The sequence below is a fragment of the Calypte anna genome, chromosome 7, assembly GCF_003957555.1.
Source record: "Calypte anna isolate BGI_N300 chromosome 7, bCalAnn1_v1.p, whole genome shotgun sequence".
Lineage (NCBI taxonomy): Eukaryota > Metazoa > Chordata > Aves > Apodiformes > Trochilidae > Calypte > Calypte anna.
The window spans coordinates 6,950,305-6,976,968 of NC_044253.1; the positions used below are offsets into that span (position 1 = coordinate 6,950,305).

At 41.0% G+C, this 26,664-nt stretch overlaps 2 protein-coding genes across 2 annotated transcripts in view; one reads left to right on the forward strand and one right to left on the reverse strand.

Annotated features, from left to right (window-relative positions):
* Positions 1–2,627, forward strand: part of TMEM163 (transmembrane protein 163) — an 89,377-nt gene extending 86,750 nt beyond the window's left edge. The window contains exons 7-8 of the mRNA XM_030454698.1: positions 905–1,046; positions 2,567–2,627. Of these exons, the coding sequence (XP_030310558.1) occupies positions 905–1,046; positions 2,567–2,627 (203 nt within the window). The remainder of the gene's footprint in view (positions 1–904; positions 1,047–2,566) is intronic.
* A 10,463-nt stretch (positions 2,628–13,090) lies between these two features.
* Positions 13,091–26,664, reverse strand: part of MGAT5 (alpha-1,6-mannosylglycoprotein 6-beta-N-acetylglucosaminyltransferase) — a 114,051-nt gene continuing 100,477 nt past the window's right edge. The window contains exons 13-17 of the mRNA XM_030454480.1: positions 26,336–26,482; positions 22,397–22,513; positions 21,486–21,560; positions 18,327–18,484; positions 13,091–16,776 (exon numbers count right to left, since the gene is read on the reverse strand). Of these exons, the coding sequence (XP_030310340.1) occupies positions 16,578–16,776; positions 18,327–18,484; positions 21,486–21,560; positions 22,397–22,513; positions 26,336–26,482 (696 nt within the window). The 3' untranslated portion in view covers positions 13,091–16,577. The remainder of the gene's footprint in view (positions 16,777–18,326; positions 18,485–21,485; positions 21,561–22,396; positions 22,514–26,335; positions 26,483–26,664) is intronic.

Here is a 26,664-nt window from a genome sequence, read left to right on the forward strand (position 1 = left end):
TAAACATGGTGTAGGTGTGGGCTGGCTGTGAGCAGTCTGGATCAAAGGAGATGTTGGTACACTGAGCAATATGGAAAATTTCAGGTTTGATTTTTTTCATTTGTCAGCCAGGTAAATATTATATGCATTTAAATGAATTCATTATTGTTGATTTTTAAGTTTTTTCTTCTATGTAGGTGCCTTTTTGGGTTATTGAGAAAAAAAAACAAAACCAGAAACTGAGAATTTGGGGGAAAAAAAATAAATAGTGACTTAAAGAAAACAAAACCCAAAACAGTAACCAATCAAACAAGAGTTGAAGGAAAAAATGGGGAGTTCCCCTGGGGAGTTTTGGAGGGACAATCTTGGAAACAAAAAGGAAGGCATTAAAAAAGAAAGAGGAATCTAAAAGGATGTTCATAAAAATTGTGAATAATAGATAATGTGTGCCTGAGGCAAAAATGGAAAATTTTCCTACTATTACCCTGTGTGTCCTCACTAATGCATATATGCAGCTTTAAGTTAGAGTGGTAAACGCGTGCACATAAATAGATGGAATGGGATAAAAAGCTTTGTGAAAAGGTCTTTGAAATGTTCAGAGAGGTGCTGGGGAAGGCAGCAGCTCCCTGCAGCTCACAGAGACCTCGCTGGTGACAACAGCTGCAGGAGAGAGAAATTCTGCACTCTCCCAGTTAGCATCAGGAGGTGAAAGCTTTGTGAAACACACAGCAGCTCAAACTGGGATCTGGAACAAATAAACAACAAATAAAATAATAGTGGCCGACCTAATGGAGACAGGGAAATTCATACAGAGAACTCAGTACACTGGTGTCACATCACCTTGCCTCCCTCTTCTAGGTGAGATACAGTTAATGCAAATGTCTTGAGGTTTGGTTCTTCCTTTAATTATTTTTTCCCCCTCTAGGTTTCAACTCTCTTGTAGGTGGAATAATGGGATTTTCCATCCTTCTCAGCGCAGAAGTTTTTAAACACAATTCTTCTGTCTGGTACCTGGATGGCAGTATAGGAGTTTTAATTGGACTTACAATATTTGCCTATGGAATCAAGTGAGTCTCTCCTGCTAGCAGGTATTTCAGTATGTACAGCAGATGGTCTGTCTCTTTAGTGGCATAATAAGGCATAGCCCTTATTAACTCCAGTACAATCAGTCACTGGAATTTCTTAGACTACCTGCCAGTGCTAAAGCAGAGTGTGTGGAGAGGGATAAAAGATGGTGTGTGTCTCACATCAGCTGGAAAGAAGCCAGGATTTAAAAATAAATTGGAATAATTTTAGAAGGAATTTGTACACCTGAATTCAGGCATATGAGGTTTGAAGTATTTGAAAAATAACCACAGATCTTGGGTTAAATCAGTCCCTGCTGCTTTTATGGCATATTTCTAAGTGCACTGGGTATTTTTTTCCAAAGAAAGTCTAGGTTAAAGGTAAGGTGCCCAAGTTTAAAGAATGACCTTGCAAGTCCTACCCTACAGCAGCCTCTCTACTGCAGGGTAGCCAGCCATGTTTCAAGTGTTGTTGTTATTATTGAATTTAAGATGCTTTCTTGATTCATAACACAAGAAATAGCACAAAATCAAACCAAGCTCTGCCACGTGCTCTATTGCTGCCTCATTTTCCTTTAGCTGCAGGGAATCTTACTGAGGGCTTTGCATTTTTTGTCCCTTTTTCTTCCATAAGAGAAAAGGGGAGATGTAGTGTCCCAGTTAAATGGAGTGGTGCCAGTTGGGAAGCAGAGCTTGGCCAGGCTGCAGCAAGCTGTCAGCTGGAAGCTGTGTGGGTTTGGTTTTTTTTAATTTTAACTTGGAAAATTAAATTCACATTTTAATGGGGAATACCATTCGTGGAAAAAAAATCACTATAATCACTGTTTCCACTGTAAAACTAGCTGGTCTGCAAAACTGTAGAGGCAAAGCCATACAAAAGTATTTATTTAACCTTAACCAACCAACAGCAGAAATGTTTTGTGCAGCCACAGCAGCTCCTGCTGCAGACACACCCGACACCACACTCGCCCCTTGGGTCACCAGGTGCCAGTGGAAAGGTAGAACAAAGTTCTGCTTTGGCAACCACCTGGTTTTACAGCTGGTGAAGCTGCTGCTGTCAGCCCCCATATTCCAGCAGCAGCCTGGTGTGCAGCAGGTTGCCACAGCAGTTTCTTTTCCACTGATCCCTGCATGGCCTCTCCAGCCAAAAGGGAGAGGTGCTGGGGGCACCTCCCAGTGCCACCCAGCAGCCAGGCTTCCTGCAGGAGAGCCCCCCCACTCCACACGGTTTGTTTTACACTTCCTCTTGGGCAAAATTAATTGTGGGGTGGAATTAATTCAACTGGGGGTTGGACTCAATGACTTTTTGGGGTCCCTTCCAGTCCCAATCACATCCTGTGATTCTGTGACCAGGAGAAGGTGAGACAAGGATGTTTCGACATCGGAATTTTTTCTTTTTCCTTCTTTTTTTCTTTTTCTTTTTAAAACTTATAAATGAATACTTAAAAATAAACAGAACACCTCAGCTGCAGAGTTTTCCTTTGTTTGCCTCTTCACCAACCCCCCTGTGCTCTCCTCTGCAGGTTGCTCATTGACATGGTGCCCCGCGTGAGGCAAACGCGCCACTACGAGATGTTTGAGTGAGGCTCCCGGGCTCTCCTCTCCCAGGACTGTAACAACACAGCATCCTACGTCTTGGCAAGTGGTGCCAGTGGTATTTTACTAAACATGCAGTTTGTTTCCCGTGGTCTGTTTCTGTTGAAGTTTGTTTTAATGGGATATCTCTGTAAAACTGGCCTGTGTGCACACTGCTTGCGATTCAGCGAAACGGCAGCGAAATTTATTTTTTTAAAATTTTTTTTTAATCCAAGTATGCTATTGATTCCTGTGACAATAGAAAAGATGCAGTTTGCAGTTTTAACCCAGCTGCCATGTTGTGTATTCCAGAGTGAAAGTGTTCTTAATGGTGTGATAAGCCTGTGGGTAAAGAAGTGCAAGTTTCAGACCTTGTTTGTTTTTTTTTTTTTTTAAATAATTTTCCTCTGGCCTGTATTTTCCCAACACACGCTGTAACAGAGTTACAACCCTTGCTAACCTCTTTGGCTAACAGAGTATCCTATGTAGAGTCTGGACATCAAGAACTGTGTTGCTTAAAACACTTAAGTGGCTACTTAACTCCCCCCTCATTCAAGTAGATGCACAGAAAGAGCAGGTACAAACCTCTCTGTGATCAGAGAGACATTTCATTTTATTCCTGATTTAACTGAAACTTAACACCTCTTCAATTTGAATTCCCTTTTTTTCTTACTGAGACACCCTTCATAGCTTTGCATGGACCAAACAAGCACACACAGTATTACTGTACAGACCAAAGCCAAAAGAAGTGGTGCAAGGAAGAGGAGCTGCTTGAGGAGTGGGACTCACATCTGTTGTACTGTGTGCAGCTGTAGCACCCTGTGTGACTCGGTGGTTGCTCTGTAGTCTGATGATGGCACAGCAGTGGCTCAACCTGGTGGTGAGATACAGATCTATTTATTAGATTTAGGTTGTCCTGTGAAGTGTTGCTCACCTTCCATCACACGTCTTAAATATTACTTAATAGCAAGTTAAATTATCCAAGAATCTTGATGTATGATCAATAAAACTGCTATCTATTTTATACAGTAAGTAATATTTAAAAACTATTTCCAGAATGTATCATAGAACCAAGTCTTCCTGTATAGCAGCCTATTAAACTGGATTCTCTGGCTATTCCCATTTTCTCTTTATTTTATATATTCCAGGTGGGTTTTCCCAGCACAGAACCAGTATTCTTGCTTCTGTTTATCACAGGTTGAAATAGGAGCACAGTAAGTAGCCAAGTATGTGACTTTAGACCACATGGAGTAGCTGTACAATTAGATTGTTCAGTGACTGATGTACAGTGGGGACATGTTTTTGCTTTTCTGATGCCTTGTGATGTATTCCCCATCTGTATTTCCCATCATATGTCACTCAGGATGTTCTCAGCCACATCCTTAAGGAGCCTTAGTAAAAGCCAATTCCCAATGGTATTCCTGGCACTGCCCATCTGAGGGGCACAATACTGGAAAGGTGACAGACTGGAAAGAGTATTTGTGGGAAAATGAATGTTTTTTGTTCTGCTGCTATAGTTAGTTTACACGTATTTTGGAACAATTAAGTTTTGTGTAAGTATTTGTATGCAAAATTTATATTATTTTGTTGCTATCAGTGCTGATGCTGCTTGTGCCTTGCTGTCACTGGATGGTGTTAGAGATCATCCTGTCACTCAGCAGTAAACATGAAAGTAAATGCAATGCTTGGCAAGACAAAAGAGGTGCTTACATTCAGCAAGGAGTCCAGAAAGACTTTAAAGTGTAAGAGTTGTCACTGTACTCTTCACAGGTGGATTGTTAAATATCAAATACCACGACAAGACCCTTTCTTCCTCATTTAATAATAACAAACATGTTACTAATTTGTTATAATTTTGCCTAGTCTTGATATTTTTCTGTTATGCTGCTTCACTAACTCACGGTTGCATGAAGTGAGGTGTGGAACAGAAACTTCCCCACTGATTCAATGGCCTTTGTCACCTGTCTTCAGCCTCAGAATGAGAACCAGGGTCTGAACATGTCTGTAACAGGCATTTCATGGGTGTTTTAGCTTTACTAGTGCTGTTCACCCTCTTCTGCTTCTCCAGGGGCTTTATTACTTCTGCAGTCCCATTGGTAGCTGTGAGAATGACACTTGGGAATTTGTACAAGTGCTGCTGTGCAGGGCCACAGACTCCAGCAGCCTGTGTGTAGCTCCAGCTGCTTCCCAAGGGAAGTGAGAAGGTGTAACTGGCACTGGCAGGATACTTGGATCCTGATGTAAACTTTGCAGCACAGAAGCCCAAGGACCACTGAACTTGTGCAACACCAACACCTAGCTCAAAGATTAAATAATTCTTTTAAAATGCTGATTGTAAGCAGGAGCACAGGACTACACAGATGTGTTCCTGCATGAAGCAAAGGTAAACACTGGGTAAATGAAGGTTCACACTTCTTTCTGGAACTGTGGAATGCTCTTAGAGGATGTTTGTAAGTACAGACTCCAGCTGTGTGGCCTTTGAAAAGGAGAAGTGGTTAAATGAGTTAATCATTCTTTTTCTTATCTGAGTAATTTAACCAATTGCAGAAATATTGAGTTATCACAGGTGCTTCAAAGCATTTCTGATATTAGCAGGTAAGTACATAAAAATAACTGAAGTACTTTTGATATTTAAAAGGAAAAAGATCAGGAAATAATGATCGGGGGCATCAGGGACACTTTGAATGATATGTGGCAATAAGAAAGTAAACAACAGCTCATCCAATTTACTGAGATATTCTGCTCTATCCAGCCACTCTCAAAGGTAACAGCTTCTATATTAGTTTTCCTTATTAGCTGTCTGTGCCAGTTGATTTTTCCAACACTTATAAGGGTGCTTCCAGCTCAGCTGGGTGAAGGGGGACTTCTCAAAAGCTGAAGTAGCTCAAAAGCAGTTGCACAAAATCACCTAAAACTTGGCTCTGGACAACATAACCCTGTGTGTGGTGGTCACAGGCTGCAGACTGTGGCAGTGCTGCCACTCTTGGTTGTGCACAGCACACAGGGAATGCATCCTGGCCAGTGCAGGGACTGCAGACAGACACTTACTCAATTCCAGCCAAACTTGGCATTGTAAATTATTCCCGGGAAGTGACTACAAATCTGAGCAGATGCTCTGATTTTGGCCACATTGTTTAGCAGAGAGGGAAAGCTACCAGAGCTCTCACAGTAAGGATTACACCAGTTAGCCATTTTAATAATGGATAATGATAAAAGTTCAATTTCTAGCTAAATGCCAGAGTTTTTTGAAGCCAAATTGTCAAAATGAAATCACCATACTAACATTCTTTGCTGATTTAGTCCTGTTTCACTCTTAGCAATAGTAGGGAAGCCATAAATAAGCTTGATCCAACCATGATGCAAAACCAGACCCTCAAAAGAAGCTCCTTGCTGAAAATGTTCCAGGAGCAAAGACCCCAAACAAAAAACTCCTCAGATGTGCAAATTCAGCTCTAGCTCTGCCTGCATCCAGACATGAGCCACAGAAAACCTCTTCCCTAAATAACACTGTTTGTATTTCTGCACCCCCAGGTACCTGGGGAAAAGTGTAAACATTCCTGGCATCATTTTAACCTGGGCCAGCTGATGGAGCTGGTATGGCACTCCACAAGTATGAAGCTGCAGTAATACAGAAAGCAGAAATGTTTGTCCCAACCTGGCAGTGCTTCTTGTGGAGAGTCAAATTCACATTTGAGAAGTGCCTTCACTGCCCACGTTTGAGGCCAGAGCATTAAACAGAGATTAATCAAAAGCAGCCTCTGCAGCAACAGCCAGGAGGAGATGCTGAAGCTAATTAAGCAGAAATTATCCCTGGGGTGCATTGATTTGGGTGGATGCCCCCTCGGGAGCCTGCAGGTGGGGTTTTTGCTGTGCTCACAGCACTGTGATTGTTGCCTCCGGGGGATGCTGCGGGTCTGCCACCAAGTGGTGCTGTGACACAGCTCCTCCTTCGGGATGCTGTGACAGTGCTCAGGCTGTGCGCATGGGGCACCGCAGGGAAACACAATTCCTGTGGCCGGGCATGTGGGGCCGGGTTGTGCAATGGGCGAGCTGAGTGACATGGAATAGCAGCCAGCTCCGGGATGGCTCCCTCCGGGTTCCTCCCACCTCTGGGAAACGATTTTTTCCTCTGAGGCAGCAGCTGATGCTGTCTGAGGCAGCACTGGAGGGTCCCTCACTGTCACCTGCTTGGTGCTGCTCACCCTGAAGACCCCCGTGTGTGCAGGGCATGGGCACCAACAGGAACCTGTGGGTGCAGGGAGGCTGTCAGGGAATTTTTGTTTCAAAGCCTGCACAGAAGAGCTGCTCTTTCCTCCCTTATCCTTCTGAACTCCCCTCTTTATGATGTGGGCTGTATGGGGTTGTCACCTGTCACCTCATCACACAGCAAGGAGTAAAGGCAACACCTGCTCTAAACTGGCAACACACAACCAGTACCAACCTCCTTTTGCTGGGGCTGAGCCATCAAGCAGCATCCAAGCTGGCTGCCTGGCCTTGGGCAAATCACTCTTAATTCCTCCCTCCTGCAGAAGACAGGGAGGAAATGAAAGCTGGGAGGGGTTTCCAGAGATTCAGCAGCTTTTACTCCAAAGATCCACTGTCCCCACTGCTTACGTTGTTGTCACTTGCTAAACCACCACAGCCTCTCACCTTTTCTTGAGAGATGATGTTGCTGCTCCAGCAGTTTTTGTCCAACCCCTCTTGCTTTGAAGGTTCCCTTCTCACAGATGTGCACGAGGCAGATGCCTGCAGCCAGACCACGCTCCTCTGAGGTCCTGCAGTGAACAGATTTTCCTCTTGGGAGGAAAGGCCCCCAAACCAAGGCAAAGCAAGGCAAAATAGGAGCTGCAAGTGAGACTCAACACCTGCAGTCTGTTCAGTACAAATTCAGTGCAAACAGCCTTCAATGTTTTGGCACCAAAGGCGTAATTACTACCAGGATTTTAGTTAAATGCAGTCTCCATAATCAGTAAAATAAACCCCTGTGAGTCCTGAGAATGCAAACATGAGCAGGGAGCATCACAAGGCACTAATCTGGGATGCTCCAGCTCCCTCGTGGTGTGAGGGGAGGCTTCTGAGAGCTGCCCAAAGAACCAGTAAAATGTTTCCATCTGTGGCCTCTCCCAGATGGAGTTTGACTGAACCCACTCTAAGCCTGTGACAGTTCAAGTATTTTGTGTCTAAGCTCCCCCAGTGATCCTTCCCATACAGCTGCATGGTGTGTGTAATTTTTCATTCCAAGTTCCAATTTTCATACATTTTTTTCCCATTATGTGACTGCAACCCAGCCCACATCTGAGCCAAGCTGCTCACCATTTTACAGATGTCTTCTTGTAATGTCAAAGCTGAACAATAATTAGGGGAGTGAAACGGGAAGGAAAAAGTTTCCAGAAATAACCAGAACACGGGACTGAGTGAGCAGAGTTCTCCACTGATTCATTTTGATGTCATGAAACTTTTGGGAATTGTGAGAGGTTGAACAGCAACCCAGAGCCATCAAGATTTTCCCTCATTTTAATTAAAAGTGAAGCATCCCAAGGAAGTAACTAAAAACAGGGCAGCTGGTGAAGGATAATCACTTGCTTCACCTCTTTGAAATAGTATTAAAAGGCTCTTGCAGAAACACAGAGAGAAAACCATCACCTGCAGCCAGGGTTCCCTGAACTCCCTAATCCTGGCAGTGAAAAGATGGTGCAGGTGGGAGCCAAACCCCTCACCAACCTCCTGCCCTGCAGGCATTTCACCTTCCTGCTTCACTTTAACATTGTGGCTGCTACTGCTCACCAGTGCTGTGTCATTAACTGGGAGAGGAGATAAAAAGGATCAAGTTGATACTTACTGACTGCTGTACTATTCAGTTTTTACTCAGTTATGTGTGGTCATATTTAAATAAACAACAAACATACAACAAGCTTGGATAAAGGGATTGGTCTTCAGAGGGAGCACTCACTTCTCTCCAGTGTAGTTTTACAAAGCACTGAGAAAGTGTGCTACTAATTGACATTTTTCAAGCAGATAAACAAGAAGTAAGTTTCTTGGTCTTCATTTTTGGCTTTTTTTGTTGGTTGGGTTTTTTTCCCTACTCATTTTACTACTGAACACTGCTCCCCCATTGACTGCTCTGTCATTCTTGGCCACCTCCACTAAAACCTCTCAATGAGTGCAACTGAAATAAACCATCACTTCCACAGGAGACGTTTCCCTGTGTGGACACAGATTTACTGCCTGTCTTTTCTGATACATCTGTTCACAACCTGCAAGGTGATTTAATGTGGCACTGAGTGCACACCCCACTCCCCAGAGACACAAGTCACCATCTCAGAGATGATTTTAGTAAAGATGTTGACAGAAGCAATCCAGGCACTCAGTCCAAAGTTTCAAGCTTGATCTCCTGTTCCTTATGCAAGTCTGTCAGAAACCACCCGAGTTCCCTGCATTTAAACATTGACCTTGAAAGGCAGCACCCTCTAAAGCTGTTTTTTAATTTGAATTCCATAGTCCATTGCACCAGTGAGTCTTGTAGATCCTTGTGCCACTGTGCAGCTCCAGAGTCTTCCTGGTGTGCTGGAAATACTTAGGAAACCAGGAATTCCTAACTGTCCTCCTAAAATTAACCTGGATTTTATCCATTATCCAACTTGGATGAACAAAACAGCAATTACTTGCCTGTTGTCAAGATGTGTGTAGCTGGGACTTACCTGTGACGAGGTGGGTCAGCAACAGAAGTGCCCAGCTGCAGAATTGCAAGGATAAGGCACAAAAAAAGAGCAATTTTGGATAAATGGCAGCACACATGGATTTCCCACTTAAGCACAAAGCAATCGTAAATCCAAATCACACAAGAAAAAGGTTTATTGAAAAATAAAGTTCTCCCTAGTTGTTTTTTTTTTTTTCTACAACAGTGAAAACAAAGCATTTTTCTATGCCATTGAAGTACAGACACTTTTCTAAAAAAAAAACAAACCAAACCAACCAAACAAAAAAACCCCCCAAACCAACCACCCCAACCCATCCTATTGAACCCCAGGAACTTGACAGTATCTGAACCACTGTGTTCTGTTCTTTCTGAGTCAAACTGCTTGAACGTAATATAGTGGAACACAACCATTTAAATGAAACAAAAGATCAACTTTTTAGCAGAGAATTCAAACCAAACAGACATGATGCCAGCCTGACCCTGAAGTTCTCATTCACATGTAAAATCCATTATTAACCCCAAAATATCTGCAAAAAGCAGCAATATTTTTATTTTTTCAGATTTCTGTGGTTTTTTCCAATTTAGAGTGCTAAAAAGATTGTTCAGAATTTGCCCCCCTTCACCCATGGACAGAAAGACTCCTCCAGGAAATGATTCACACCAGAAACCAAAGACTTGCCCCAAATTGCCCTCTGGAGGACCTCTCTGCAGCCCTCAGCTTCACACATCCAGGGGTACCAGCATCTCTGAGCTCCTACCAGCTTAAATAGTCTCTTCTGGTTTTCTTTCAAATGTCTTAGAATTTTCAGGGTAACTTTTATCATCTGATAATTTTTTTTTCCCTTTGTTTAAGGAAAAATACACTCATGTATTTGCAAAACCAAAATACATCCATGACTTCTTAAAAATGGTTTTCACTGTCACTGTGCTCGCAATGGAGCTGTTAATGATTGTAACAAATTAGTTCTGGATTTAACCCTATTAAAATTAACTGCCTGCAGAAAACAATTTAACTTGATTTATTGTGCACCTATTTGATAACTTCAATTTTGCAGCTGCTGGAACCCAAGCTAGGACGTGTTGCATACACTTTGCCAAGTGCCTCGATGGCCTCAGTAAATGCCACAGCATTATTTACAAACTCTCCTCCAAACCAAGGATTTTGCTGCCTACAGCAGGACCAAACCTCAGCCTGGAAGGGAGCAGGAACTGCCCTGAGGCCAGGATTTGCCAGGGGGACATCAGGGTGCAAAATCCAGATCTGTTTTCCTGTGCAGAGAAGCAGTCGTGAGTCCCTGCCAAGCGCGAGGTGAGGACAGCAGGGTCTGCAGTGCTGCAGAGCTAAGGTGACAAATTGTGTTCCCATGCAGAGCTCACCTGAGTTACACAGCACCTGCACCCATCTCCCCAGCAGAGAGAAGGGTTTTGTTCACTTGATTACAAATGGAATTTTTTTTCAAAGCAGTTCCTGTGCGCAGAAGGCGGAGTTATTATTCATTTTATCACAGCTCCGAGGACCTGATTTTATTTATTCATTTAATAAACAGGTGGCTTACTGCTGCTGCATTAAAACATGCACTGTCTGTTCCTAATTACATGGACACAAAGGATTACACCTAGCAAAGCAAGACACTTTGGCAATGGTTGCACTTTGTTATTTTTCCCTGGAAGAAAGAACACCAATGATACCTCTTATCTGAGGCATTCTAGGGTTCAGCCTCGGGTATTTTCAACACATTCTTACAGTAAACATTTTACACATGATACATGGAATTTGCTGTTTACACACTCATTTAAATATAATATTCAGATTTTACAAACTAATTTAAAAATAACCCCATAGAGCTGCTTAAAAGCACGAAGGCAGAATTGAAGTCACTGCCCATAAAACACTACGTTTTGATGTTACATTTACAGCAATATTATTAAAGCATATTTCAGCTAAACCCTCTCTGTCCCTGGCCTTTTTGGCCTGAACAGAAGCATCCATCTGTCAGTGCATTATTCTCAACTTTACAGTGGTCTCTCAAATGCTGGGACCAAAGCAGGACCAGAAATGGAAAGAGACCACATGTCAGAAGTTGAAGGCATAGCAGCTGTAGGGCCAACACCACAAAGAAGTAGCCATGCCAAAATGTTAGCACCCTGGAGAAAAACTGTGAAATTGGAAACTGGTAACTATTAATCGCTTAAAAAAAACCCCACTAAACAAGCAACAAACACAGAATCCCTCCAACTCCAGACTGAACAGCTACTCAACAAAGTTATCAACTGGTCCTTTCAGTAGCATCAGCTTGAGTCAGAAGTGATGTGCTCTAACAGCAAGCAAAGGGGGTTGCTGATATGCATACAATATAACTGGCATTTGGTTTTTATCTGGTAAGATACAGTGCTTTGTATATTTATTAAAAAGTGAGAGCTGCTTTTTTAATTTGAAGCAAAATTAATGGAGGAGTTCTGCTATCACTGAAGTCCGTGGGAGTTGTGAAGTTAATTAAGACTTGGATGAGATTGTATCCAGCCCGGTTCATCCCATTTAATTTATTTTATTAGCAAAATCAGGTCTTGAAAGACACTGTGAGCAAAATAGAAACCTGAGACAGCAGTTTGGGATTTGTTTATGTGAGAAGAGTTGCAAACTTGTAAATCATCTGTGCTATTTAGACAAGCTGCTCGTTTTTGAGAGGGGAGGGCATGTCTTTCATCTCAAGGATAAACCAAGGACACGGATTAGGACAGCAAGGGGCAGTAGTACAAAATGATGAAGTGAGGAGAAAGTCACTGGCTGACAACCTGATTTGCAGCTGGTATCACCAGAAACTTCCAACTTACTGTGTGTCAGTGTGCAAGGAGCCACAGGCACACACAATTCCTGGGGAGCAGAGCTAAGCAGGGGAAATGGAGAGCCCTGGCTCTGTCTGCAGCCTCCAACTGAAACCCCATCAACACCTATTTGGCAACACGTTCTTCTTGCAGAAAAGGAAGTAGCATTAAAAACTAAAAATATCTGCAAGAAGCTGAATTCCCAGAGTTCCCTCCCCCCTGTGAGCTGTACATCCAGGTAGCACTCCTGGTAGTGCTGGGAATCGCCCCAAACACTTCCACATCCAGACATCTTTATCTGACAAACACCTCTTTTTTCATGTGTTCATGGGTTTTCATGTGGAGTTTTCCTGCTGATCAGAGCAGAGATGGCTGTTTCTAGAGGCTGCCTGTGAGCATTGGCTCCTTGGGGAATGTAACAGCTTTAGTTTGCTCTCTGGTCACTAGACATCCCATCCCATCCCATCCCATCCCATCCCATCCCATCCCATCCCATCCCATCCCATCCCATCCCAGCAGCAGCTCTCACGTCAAATGAACAGGGATTCATTCAGTAAAAGGTGTTTTGCTTGCAGCAGTAAATGTTTTCCAAGAATTATTAAAGCTGCAGTTTCATCTTATTAACCCCTACCAAACAGTGCTAGAACAGAACTCCATTACCTAAAATACTCAAAAATCATAGTTGTGTAGTCATCTACTTTACTATTTTTACCTGTAGTGTTCCATTATACTTGTTCAGACAGTGTCCATATTCCAAACACTCATCCAAACCCCAAGGTAAAAAAAAGGCACATAAACATTAAATATTTGTAGGAGAAACATAATCTGATAGAAAGAAGCAAGCCCACAGCTGCAACTATAAATTACAAAAAGAAACATAGAAACTAAGCAAAAAAAAACAAAAAGGCAAAAAGCAACTCTATTTATACATGTGCAAATCAACTTGCATATATGAAATAATGAGGTTTTTATTGGCATTTTTAAACAGTGTGTATTTACCAACTTTACCTTTCAAAGGCAAGCCTTTTATGTTAATTTTAATAAATATGTAAATGCTTCTCTCAAGTTCTCTAATCTCATAGGAACAAGATTTTTGAAAACAACCAGGTCACATACAAAAATACAAAACTTTAAAACAAAGAATGTCTTGATATGAGAGATATGTTTAAAAGCTTGTAAATGTTTTTAAATTCAACTTTTGGACCATTTTCCCCATCAATCGCTGATCAATATACTCAAATGCAAGTCATGCAAAAAAACCTGATTTCTGAGTAAAAGAAGCTGCAAGCTTAACTGTCAGACTGAAAACCAGTAGCACAGTCCCATCTCTAGTACCCTTGTTTAAGTGCAATAATTGGACTACACCTTTATTCCTTAATTAGGAAGGAAAATAATTATGGAACTTGGGCAGAATGCTGCCCTCTGCCCTGAAATGTAGGTATATTTTATGTGCTTTATTAAATCATCCAAACTTTTCAATAATCCCACGTGGATCTGCCTGAGCCTGTGGAAGGATTCACTTATTTATCAGTGCACAACCAAACCACTGCCTGGGGGAGTGCTCTGTTGGATGAGTGAGTGATGGTGTGTACAGAGTTTATACACTTACAGTTCCCACGTGATAGTCTCCTTTTACAAGCAATTTAGGCTGAAGTTGTAGTTCACAAAAGTAATATTTCTTCTGAAGCAGAGGTTACACTTAACACTAGAAGCCTATCAAATTCTTGATTCTTTGCTCTTTAAGACTGAGGAGTCTCTCCTACAGATTTCAGTGGAAATAGGATCAGACCCAACCAAATTCTGAGGCCAATAAAGATGTTTTGTCCCTGGCTTTGAAATGCAAAAGCTTGCATCAGTGTTTGGCTGTTTTGGTTTTGCCAGTATGCAGTAATTCAGTTCAGTAGACTAGAAAGAAACAGTGCTACAGCATGAAAACACCAGAGCTGAATAACAGACTCTCCCTGCTGTGGTAAAGGCAACTTAGCAGTGAGCAAAGCCACTAGACCCAGAAAAATTTGTTATAACAAATACCAAAACCCTCCAACTTTTAAAGGTTTAGAGGCAAAATAAAATGCAGTATCCCGTGTGGACCAGATGGTCGAAGGGAAACAGGCAAATATGTATTTAACAGCAAATAATTACACTAAACAAAAATTAAGTGTTTTGAATTCTTTAAGTGCACACATACAAACCTTTATTTTCCAACATCATTGTCTGATATCTCATTCCAAACTAAATTCCTGCCTGAAGAACCTCAGGCTGAACTGGTAAAGACAAATCCTGCTGTTGCTTTACTCTCAGCACCAGGTGGGAGTATGTATACTTTAATAAGCAGAACCTTCCAGTTGCACAAATATGCACAGGTATGCAGGGAATATTTTATATAAATACAAAATCAATTGCTGCACCTGCTCAAACCCATTTCCAATCCTCCTCTCCACCTGTTTCCAGGGTATCAAAACTATTGCAAAGTACATTTGTGCTGACTGAAGCAAATGCTGAGCTATGGTAACAGGATGAGCTTTCAATAATAGTGTGTGTTTGTTTTCTTTTCATACAAAAAGTTTGCCTCCCATTATAGAGCTCGGCTGTTCTGCTTCTGGAAGTTTACTCTAAAAACAGCAGATTTTGTCATCATCACAACCTAATTACTGGTGACCCGCTGTTCAACAGCTCCACGTATCCTTTTTGGATACTCAATAATCTCTCAGGATTAAGTTCCTGTGTAGTCCATGGCAATGTTATGGAGTGCTACAGGGTAACACTGTCAGGAGTGCTGAGGCAGGAAACAAAACCTCAAACCAGTTAATTCATTGCTTTAAAATCAAAACTTTAAATGCAGGTTGTTCTCTTGTCTTGAGAATTATCCATGATGAAACAGTGTTTCCTTGCTTGGTCTTTGGTAGGTCAAGACTTCAATATCACACACAGATAACTAATGCCAGTTACAAGAAAAAAGTTGAACCAACCAGATACATCCAAGAAAGGAACATTGTGAATTACCTATGCTATTCATGATTACCTGGCAATGTTTGTTATTTTTAATGAAAAAACCCTTCATGGTAATTTTTTCCAGTGTGGTCAGAACGTGTCCAAATTGCAAACCCGCAGACTGTGACTGCTTTAAAAATAAACTGCAGATTTGTTTCTCACTCATCTCAGCAAGTCATTTCCTGACTACAAACAGTGCTGTCAAGCAAGCCACCTTCTGCTGAAAATAGCAAAAATAACCTCTACAAAACCTGGCTTAGAAGATTTAACTTGTTGCTTTAAAAAAAAAAGAAACAGATAAACAACCAAAGAACCCACAAGATTGATCAATGCTTATCTTAGCAATTGTCTGTCTCCTCTTGTTCTTCAGAAAAATTTTCACTTAAAAAACCTAGCTAGTTATGAAGACATTTTACATTTCTACCATACAATAATTATAGTTAGCTTAATTTAACCTTTCTATGTCATTCAGCAACACTTTAACTACTGGAAGCCGTAGCAAACTGAGGCTCTAAACAATAATATTGCTTCAATGATCTGAATACTTTTGCTTCACACAGTATTTCTAGTAGACAGACTACAACAGAAGCATGGGCAAATTCCAAGGATTACTCTCTAAATGGGACCAGCAAACTGTGACAAGTCAATTCTGAAAAATGGCAGTATGGTTTTGTAGCTTTTCCACCCCAAAGAATGCCACAACCCTGGACAGTTGTCAAGTCACTGAGATGATGTGATGATGTGTCACACACTGGCAACTGCCTGTTTGCTCATTCATGATACTCTCTGTTGAGACTGCCCTGATGCAGCAGCTGTGATGCAGACAAGACCTTGTTGTATACAAAGATAAAAAAAAATAAAAAGGAAAAAAAGAAAAAAAGATTTGGGCCCAGATAACCCAATAATAAGGTACAGAGCTATGCTGTGATTCCAAGTTCTTGTGAAGTAAACCACTTTATAGCCATTCAAGCTAAAGCAGTACCAAAAACAGTGCACCTAGAATAAAATGTCAGTCCCTCCTCCCTCAAAACACTTTTTCCATTTTTCTATTGGAATGAAGTTGAGATCCTCTAGCTAACCAGGATGGAGGGATGTCGTAACTCATTAAAAAAATAGAAAACACTTCGTCCAAACAACAAAAAGTTTGATGGGACTGGAATTTTCTACAAACTATTCTGTGCAGTCATCTTCAAATCACTGTAGAACATGAAGCTCACTTCTCTCAGCAAACAGGTGAAGGAATCTGAAGACTTACACTGCAAATGTCTTTATAGGAAAAAAAAAGATCAGTTATAGCTGTTTCTATGAATCCCTCCTCTCTAGTAGATGATTCTGCCCAGCAATGATAGCTCTGCCTGCAGCAAAAACCTGGACAAAAGTGCAGGAAGTGATAGTAGCTCCTCTCAAAACTACTTACATTTGTCCTCAGCCCCAAAGCTCTGCTGCTGCTATAGGCAGTCTTTACAAAGAGCAACCTGCCCCTTAATGTAGTCTCTGCAGGGACAGATTCTTCTGTGGGTTGGGTGGGATCCAGCACAGCTGAACAGTAAGAGGTCACCTTGGAAAACACAGTGCTTCCTTCTTCCATCAAAAGAGGGGACCAGAATATCATTGGCAGACTCCATGGTGAGACATTCAATGTTATGCCTGAAAAACAAAGCACATGATCTAAATCACAGTGGAACTTACAGGAGTTCAGTACAGTTTTCATCCTCCTCACTAAAAATAAATAAAATGCTATACATCCTAAATCAAGTCCATTTAGCATTGCAGAATTCCAAAACATGGCTCTCATGTCTTTTCTCCTGCACAGGTTCTCTCTGCAGAGGGCAGTACAGACTTTGCAGCTTTACTTTTTCCTAAAGACTAACAGTATTAAAATGAAAAAAATGCTTTGTATATAAATACAAATATAAAAATAAAATATATACAGGGATTTCTAGTAACACAAAACTAAAGAATCTGAAATCAGGACCTCTCTTTGATTTCAGAGGCTGTGGGTTACAGCAGAGTGGGTCGTGCAGGGTCACTGCTCAGAGGGACCAACTAGTGTGAGCTAGCTGAAAAAAAAGGAAATTGGAGTTGCCATTTTTCTGACCACAAGCTTAACACCAGGGTTGCAATTCCAGCAGAGGCTTGGTTTTCACATATTCTGGAAACTTGGTAGCTTTCAGCATTGAACAGATTCTTTCCACAGAATTATAATGTCTAGACAGCTAGAAAAGAAGCCGACAAGTTTTTGTAAGAGCTGCCTCTAAACTCCACTGGAAATTACAACTTTTAAACACAACATAAGACCTTCTACAATTTAGTAAAGAGTGGAGACAGAAAACCTAGAAGGCAATTTCCTAGCAGCCTTTGTTGGCTGAGTGCCTTTGGTTTTTTTTTCCCTTGAAAGGAATGCAACACATTCCCAAAGAGCCAGCCCCGGAAAACAACATTAATTCCTTAATACATAGCTGGAAGCTTTATAAAGGTACATACTCTAATGTACAAGGTTTACAATTCTTTATCTGGACATTACTGACAAAAAGGTTGCAGGAACAGTAATTGCTAATTACCAATGAATACAGATGTTCCATGTTACATGACCCAAGTGGACTTAAAAATAAAAGCAACACTTCATAAGAGCTACTTTTAAAATCATGTGAACAGCTGATAGAAATCACACAGCATGTACAATATTCTATTTACTGCAACAAAATGCATTTTGTTTCTGACCCAGCTGGGCACAGGTAGGATTAACATTAAGCCATGCTTAATGTTGCTGAACTCTGGGACTTGTGGGCAAAAGCTATGGAACACTGCACCCCCTCAGCTCTAAAGGGCCCATCCTGACACAATTACAGACCTGGCATCTGCAAACCCTGCAGCAAAAGTGCCTTTGCTCAGTGCAAGGGCACTGTGCAGTGTCCACACATGAGAGATGGAGGGGGAAAGGAAATGAGAAATTTTGGGTTCTGGAGCTGCAAAACCACAAGCTACAGGGAACAGTGCTCTGAGCACAGCAGCAGCTTCTCCAGTCCTCTTCTACAAAGGACTGAGAGCAAACCCCACTGCTTGCTGCAGCCAGACAGTACTTCTCTTCCTCACCTTCCCTTCTCCCAGAATTCATTAATTAAGCTTCATGTGTGGCAAAAAACTAGTACAATAAAAAGAGACTAAATAATATGTTTGTGCTTATTTAAAGTACTTACCTAAGCAGAGCTTTGTCCTTGTTAAGATGCTGGAAGAAGGAAGGCTCACAGATGAGCTGGCTTTCCTGACAAACTTGCTTACAGGATTTTCCAGGTTCAGCAATTTTTACTTGAAGGGCACTTAATGGAGGCCACATCACTTGCCCATGACAAAAGTCCTGCAGTGACAGATCTTATTGTATTATGATGCATCCAGTCCCTTGATAGCAATTTTCCTCACCAGTAAAATAAATAGGTACTATTACCCAAACACCCCTTTCACAGCTTGTTTTGGTTGCATTGGTAGATGGTTAGAGGTACTTTTTGATGAGGTTGTTTCAAAAAGATGATTTTGCTATTTGGACTGAAGTGCTCAGTTTAGTCAGTCCTTTTATAAATCAATATTTAAAATACTGAATGGTGGAGGAAATCCATATAGGTTCAAAATCCTAAAGTAACATATAGTATAACTGTAGTTTGGACTGGACTCACAGCTAGTGCAGACAAAACAAAGTTTTACAAAGCCTTGTGAGGCTTCACCATTTGTTAAGGGCTTCAGCTTTTAACATCTCTTAGTTGACAGTTCTTCCCAAACACTGGGCAGAGCCCCCCATTTCTGGTCCACGGACTGGTGGGAAGCCTTTTCCAGGAGATGCCACCTTGCAGCAAGTCTCAGAGTACATCATATTCCACAGGTCCAAGCACATATGGCTGTGTCTCAGTTTGCTGTGTTTAGTTTTCCTATCAACCATCCAAAGCTACTTTAGCATCTTCACCCCAGACTATCTGGCCCCAAAAGCCTAAATGCATAAGGCTAAAATAAAGAAGAGATGTTATGTAAAACAGAAGATGAAACTTCACCAGAGACTGTGTTTATGCTTAACTATAATAGTGATTTCAAGGTGAGACAGGCTTAACCCTGCTGTCAAATGAGATGTCCCCCTCCCTCTGGGTCTTCTTGCTCTTGGATTCATGTCCTCAGTCACTCCCTCTGCCAAGTTCTGGTGCTCTGCTGAGCCAAGTCAGTTTGCTAACCTAGTAAAGTCCTGCCAAAAACATATTCTGCTGGGTTACCAAGTACTCCACTTGACCACACCTTTCAAAGTCAGCACGTCTGTTCCATCAGCCCAGCCTGCCTCATCCAACAGCTTCCAAGTTTGCAACAGGGAATCCCACAGCAACCTGGGCTGCAGTTGCCTGGCTGCTCCTTTGATGGCAGTGCCAATTTAAGCAGTCCCACCCTTTGGTTTCCACCCTATGCTGCTGCTTTGCAGAGCTGACACAACTGTTTGTGCAGTCACAGAGCAAATAGGATCAAGGGGTGAATTCAGCAGATAGCAGGGACACACCTAACAGCCATGGTGGGCTGGCAAGAAGCAGCAACTTGGAGTAAAAGCTCTTTTTATCCAGCTGAGGTGTCACTGCTGAATGTGAAACCACAGCTCATAGCAGTTTTCATACTTCAGACCCTGAAGATCTTCAGCCCAGCTGTGGGATACAAAGATTCAAGGATTTCACTAAACCTTGCTTGTGAACACTGTACTTCCTCCTGTTCCTGACTGAGCCAAAGCCCCCAAAGGAGAATTCCAGACAATTCCTTTAAATTTTACAGTTTCACTGTCCCATAGGGTCACTTATGGGTGAATGTGCCTGGCCCCATCCTCTTCACATTTAAACATCCCCTGAAGACCACGCTCTCGTGGTTAATGCACCCCACAACATCTGAACCAGATGAACTCCAAAAATCTTTGTTCTTGTTCCAAGTTTGTGCTGCTTCCTCTGTTTTGCCTGCCTCCCATCACACTCTTCAAAATAAAGTGTCAACCTTTATTTTTGCTTCATCTGACATGTTAATCAGGCACAGTGCTAAGCCCTTACAGCTCATAAGGATGCCTGAGCACCCTGGGAGCTGTGAAACAATAATGGCTTTTGACAGTCAGTCAAAGCTATGAACAAAATTTCAATGCTTTATCTATTTCTGAGAAGAACAGAGTCCAGGGCTTAGTCCTTGGAGGAGGAACACAGGGGAGAAACAGGTTTGCCCCACAGATGCTATCTCTTGATTGCTTCGTTATCAGCTTTACACTGAGCTCCACTTCTTTTTGTATTGACAAAAACTCATTCTAGCTATCTCAGTATCATAAAATACCAGGTTGGAAGGGACCTCAAGGATATGCAGTCCAACCTTTCTAGGTGAATACATAAGTTTAAATGAAAGTGTGTAAAAAAGGTGGCTCAGCACCCTGTCAAGCTGTAAAACTGACCAGTGTAGGGGAACCCACCCTTCCTTGGGAGATTATTCCAAAGTCTAATTGTACTCATGGTGAAAGATTTTCTTCTGGGGTCCAATCAGAATCTCCCCAGAAGTAACTTTACCCCTTGCAGAAGAATTTACCCCAGTAGAAGATTCAAAAGAAGCATTTGTGTTTTTCCAGGTTATGTCATCAATACAGTAGCAAAAAGCTTAAAGAGTTTATTGGCAGAAAACTGGAAATAACCATGCTATGTTAACTTCACTTCTGACCTGAAGCTGTTTTATTCTTTGTAAATGTCTTTAATACCAACCACTTTCAGAAATACAGGTAGAGCAGCAAGTTCAGTGCTTCTGAAAGAAATCCTGGCAATTAAATGGGGTATCAGAGATAAAAGCTGTGCTTATCTCTCTTCTGCAGCAGCCAGAACAAAAGGCAGAGCTGGCCACTGCAACAGATCTGGCCTTGGGCAGAAGTCCAAGCAAACAGTTTCTAGAAATCAGGATCTCATGGAAATCTCTGCAGTGTATTACTCCAGCTCTGCATCTGCTGCTGCTCTCAACTTGCAATAATGCATAGGGAACAGAAGTCCTTCAAGTAACTGGTTTCCAAACCATTTAAAGTTTTATTGCCTGAAACTAAATACTTGAAAAACCCGCCCAGAGGCTTTACCTTAAGTGCAATTCTAACACAAAAGTATTTCTATACTTACATGACACTTCATGATCCAAGCATTTTTTTGGTGTGTAATTATTACACACTTAAAGAAGTCACATACACAAATTATTTTGCCTTTCTGCTTTGCTATAACACCAAGGGCTGCACAGACACTATTTCTACTTGAACAGCAACAACACTGAGAAGCTTTAAAATGGAAAGGGACCTCCCTTTCCAACATAAAAGATTAATCCACAATAAAAGTCCATACCTGTTTCTCAATAAATGCATTCATCCTCTGAAGCATTCCCTCACATGTAAATTCATAGGGCAAATAAGGGTCAATCTGTGGAAACACAGTGTGTTAAGTTTAGGAGGTTTTTTTTGTTTAAATGATCTTCCTGGTGTGCCTTGTGGTAGCTGCTTGCATTCCAAATACTACGTTATAGCTTAAGTGGCAACAATAAATGAAAATAAACTCATTAACAAATCACAGTTTCATAAAACCATCACAAAACCAAGCAGTTTCAGCTGATTTTTGCTCCTTTGTAAAGGCAATTGAAGGTGCTCACTGAGTATCTTTAAGGAAACTCAGAGTATACTGCAAAGTAATAAATATATAGGTAGCCTGAGACCCTATGGGATTCCAGAGTTCCTTTTTAACTAAGTTTCAGTACTAAAGTGAAAAATAAAACATAATGACAAAACCAAACATGATGCCTTTGAAAATCACTTCAAACTACCTTCCCCCCCCTCCTCTGAAGTGTCCCTCAGTAAAATTTCACAATTTAAGTGCACAAGCCCTTCAGTGGCAGCTATGTCAAGGCTACAAAATCTTTCAGAAGAGTTCAGTGTGCATTTGGACAGCCACAATGTTCTAAGAATCCACAAGGAAGCTTCCTCACTGAATGCACAGAAAATAAAGATTGCTGTGCATTTACATATAAAATTGACATTTCTATATAAATTCACTCACACTTTTTTTTTTTTCCAGATAAAAACTTGACATATCCAGTGCTAAAACATGATAATCATATACCACAGAGATGTAACATTTTTTCCCCAAATATCCTACCAAAGTGCAGCACTTTGCTTTAATGAGAGAAATGTCAGGAAGCACTGTACATACAGTACATAATACATCCTCAAGCACTGATGACAAATTGAAGATACATTTCTCACCTTTTGATTCAAAATTGATTTTACAGCCTTCTCAACTTCAGAAAGATCATTGATGTCTACAGTCCAAACATGGGGCTTCCCAATGTAAACTTCAGCATAGGGATGTTGTGATGTCAACTGATAAAAAGAAATTATAATGGTAAAAATGTGTCAAGATATCTTTCCCTCTCACACTTTTGATCAGACTTTTTGGGTGAAATGCGCCAGGATAACACAAGAATTCAGCAAGAGTTTAACAGTCAGCATCATTCCTTCTGAGTATTCTTTCAGATTTTCCTTGTTAAAATTTAGAGAGTGAATTTAGCTGGAAAACTGAAAACCAGAAAATAACGTGGATCACAAGGAATTTTGTGCAGCTCTCATTTGAGCCATTGACCTCACAATGGCTCATATCCCAGAAGACCTGATGCTTACTGAAATCATTTTACAATCTGACCCTGCCTCCTCCTCACAGCTCATTCAGGGAGCAGCCCATCATTTTCACAGCCTGTAATTGCTACCAGTCCTGGTTAGACCTGCATGGCTGGCTTCTAGAGTTGTCGTCCTTGCTCTGTCTCACCTTCAGACAACATCCTCACCCTGTCTCTCCTTCAAATCTCAAACATCTCCAAGCTTCTGGGAGCAGTAGTGAATAAAGAATCACTTCTGTCACTTAGATGAATTCTGACTCACAGCTGACAGTAGAAGAGTGATTTGACCTCAGTAAGAACGAGACCTGGTATCAGAAAACAAATGCAAGCAGAAAACTAAGACAAGTTATATTAGTGATTGCTAGCAGGATGGCACTAAAACTAATTTTTGTTGACAGGAATCAGAGGAATATGCAAATGAAGACATGGAGACAAAGCAAAAGCTGCAGAAAGAGGAAAGTGTTTCAGAGCTGCCATAAATGAAAATTGCTTTTTAAATAAATACAGAAAACCCCCCCACAGGATAGATTATTCATAGACTACTTTTGTAATAGCTGCCTCTTTGTGCATGATACAATGAAAAAATTATTCAGTGCAAAAGGTCTGAAGGAGGAAATGGTGTCTGTTGGAAAGAACCTCCTCCTGCAGTGGGCACATACACCTTACTCTCTTCCTCAAGCGAATGCAAATGATTAAAACAATTTTTTTGCCTTATGCATTTAGCCTGTGGACGAGAGCAGCCACATCACGAAGTCTTGCAGTTACATATGGGATCATCTAGAATAAATCTGTGTTCTGAGACCAGAGCTCCAGGGGACTGTGTGCAGGCAGGGCAGTGTGGTGGTGATGGCTCAAGGCCTGGCTGGAGAACTGCAGCTGCTGGGCTGGTCCCTCAGGATGCTCCTGCACCCAGACAGCTTCCCCAGCTGCAGCCCCCTTGCTATCACCACTGTGCTCCCATCAGCATACTTGATATTCCTCCCAAAAGTCCAGTGCTTCTGGAAGACTGATAGATTATAACCTTTTCTCAAAAGTATTTCTACTATCACTACAACTTTATATACTTAAAATCTGGGTTACCAAGACTTGAGTTCCCAAGGACTCATAATGGATTTCAGATGGTAGAAGCACATTTCTAGTGCTTTCAGCAACAAAAAAACCTTTGGTTTTTGCACCTCTAAGAATATGAACATAAAACAGTGTTTTAAGTTCCACAGATCTTTAGGAATTATGTCCTAAACCACTCTTCATCATCTTAGACAGACAGATGTCAACATTAAAGCCAGATCTGATCTGGAAGACAAACCACTAAACTTCTCAGCCTAGTAGTTGTTTTAAGTATTAAGAGCAACTAGCAAAATATTTTTATTGCAACAGTTATTCCACTTCTGAATTCTGGAAAATATTAAGACTTCTGCTACTACTGAAATGCTGTAATTAGCTGTGGCTTAATGTTTTAGATATTCAGGAGATATTCTCTCTGTCTATAATTAAAATCTATGAGAGTTTTTATATATGTAGGCTTGGAAATAATTTCTAGTTCCAGTTTTTTTTTTTTCTTTTCTTAAACACAGAAAATTAAAGAACCCATACCCACCAAGTACACATTTCAACTAGATTGAGCATACAAATACTGCTACCAAAAACCTGCTTCTAGGTGATTCTTCTTCTTTTTTTTCTGACTCTTTGTTCCAACAAAATAATTTTCCAAGACAAAACAGCTACTAAACTAAAATGAAAATTTTCATGTTTTGTACAAAGTATTTACTACAGGACCCCATTTTGATTGGGGACTACAAGGCAAACAATTAACTTCCCCTCCCAAAATTCTACCTAGAATAAGAGAGAAATAATAACTTGACAATGGTTACTTCACAAAAAATACTAAACAGACTGTCTTCAAAATCATGTATGGATAATCAGTTTGCAGAACTACACAAGCTTTCTTTGTCCTTCTTTAACACTTTAAAACACAGAGAGAAGGATTTTGGGACTTTCCTAATCCCAAAGAACCAGCACGTGGATTATTGGCAATAGGATCTGAATGCAGTTGTGAAAATCAGTCAAAGAAAAGCTTACTCTTAGGATAGGTCAGCAGAGCATGTGAATGCAGCAATATTCTTGATGAATGTTTGTTATATTAGTTGGTACTCAGGCAGTCAGTAGGGATTATTTTTCTGTGCAAAGCAGGTGCTCAGCATTTCTGTTAGTGCTGACACACACCAGTGGGACTTAGCATGGCAGGCCAAGCACTAAAATTCCTACTGAAGAGTTAGGTGGGTTGAAGAATACTCAGCTTTAGCAATTATGGTGTCTGGGCACAGAACAACTGGAAATGAGGCAAACAATTGAGCAACCCACTGAAAAAAACCTTTGGAAGGTGCCAAGCCCAAGGAGAAAGTTCAAACAGACCTTCTTCCCCTTACTGAGATCTCCTTTGTTAGCAATGCAAGTCGTGAGAAGGGACAAGTTTGAACTCATGCCCTCTGCCTGCTGAATGCCTAACAAGCTGAAAGGCAATTACAGTTCTGGAGCATAAAATCATAAGGAATTTATGGTCCTGGCTTAAAATGGGAAAGTGCCTTTTGCTTATCAACTAGCTGGCACTGCTCAGTATGCAAGTTATACAGCCCAAGCATGATTGGGATTGGCAAATACAGCTGTGCAATATTCTCATCATCTGTTACCAGAGAGTTCTCCCTTCAGATAAGAATGTAAAGAAAACAGAGAAACGCACCTATGAATAAGCCATAGTCACAGGCAAAAGTGGGAGAGTCACTGATGGCTACATGACTGTTAAATGCCTGCAAGTGGTACAGGCTGAATTTCACCTACACTGAAGAAGAAAAATCTTCCAAAATCAGTGCCAGGATGAGGGGTTAGTTTACTTAGCCTCATTTTTCTCTCACTCAGGTCTAAACACACTAGCTGTTTTGAAAGCCTGAGGTTTGGTTTTCCTCTTCTCCTGAAGAATCAGTTCTCCAAATGCTTCCAGTGTTTAACCACAAACACCATTGGGCTGCGACCATTAATATGTGAGCTCTACAGTGCCTTGAGTGGGACTTTTCTGGGGAAAAAAATAATCCCAAAACACACATAGCAACCCACAAATGCCACGTTTATAATTTATTTAAACACCTATTTACTTCCTGTGCAGTACACAGTAATGTTTGTTTCTTAAAAAAAAAACAACCAAAAACCAGTGTTCAAATTATACATCATGGATCAGATGACACAATCTGTTCCTGGGCAGAAAATTGGGTTTACAGTGAAGCTTCAGTTTATGATATATCAGTAAGAAGTGGCAGAAAGATGTAAGCAAGTCTAGAGGTAAAGCTTACTAATATGTTCATGAAAAACTTTGACTATCCTATAAAGACTGGTAAATCCCCCAATGGGTAAAGAAAACTACAGTTGCAAACTCTTTGCAATAAACTGTGAACACTTATGCAATTTTTTTTATATGGTATTACCAAAAATAAATCCACAATTATTTTCAGTAAAGAAATTACCAAATGATAAAGCTTACCTCTCGGAGTGTAGGTTTGCCTTTGAAAAATTCTGTGTTTTTACTACTTTTTGGTGGGTTAAATCTTAAATTTAGAAAAGCACACCCGTTGGCAATAGCCTCTAAAGGAGCCGGCCCCTCGTACGGAAAGCCCAGACCAACAAACAGCTGAAACACAGAAAAAAATTGATTATCTTAATGCTTGGTCCTTACAAAACCTGAAAGCTAAGAGCTAACTTAAAAGAAACAATAATGCACTCTATATGCACCAGCCTAAAATAAGTGTAACGTTACAAAGAAAACTGAGAACTTCAGCAGCTCACCCCCTCCTACCCAAGCAGTAATGGAAT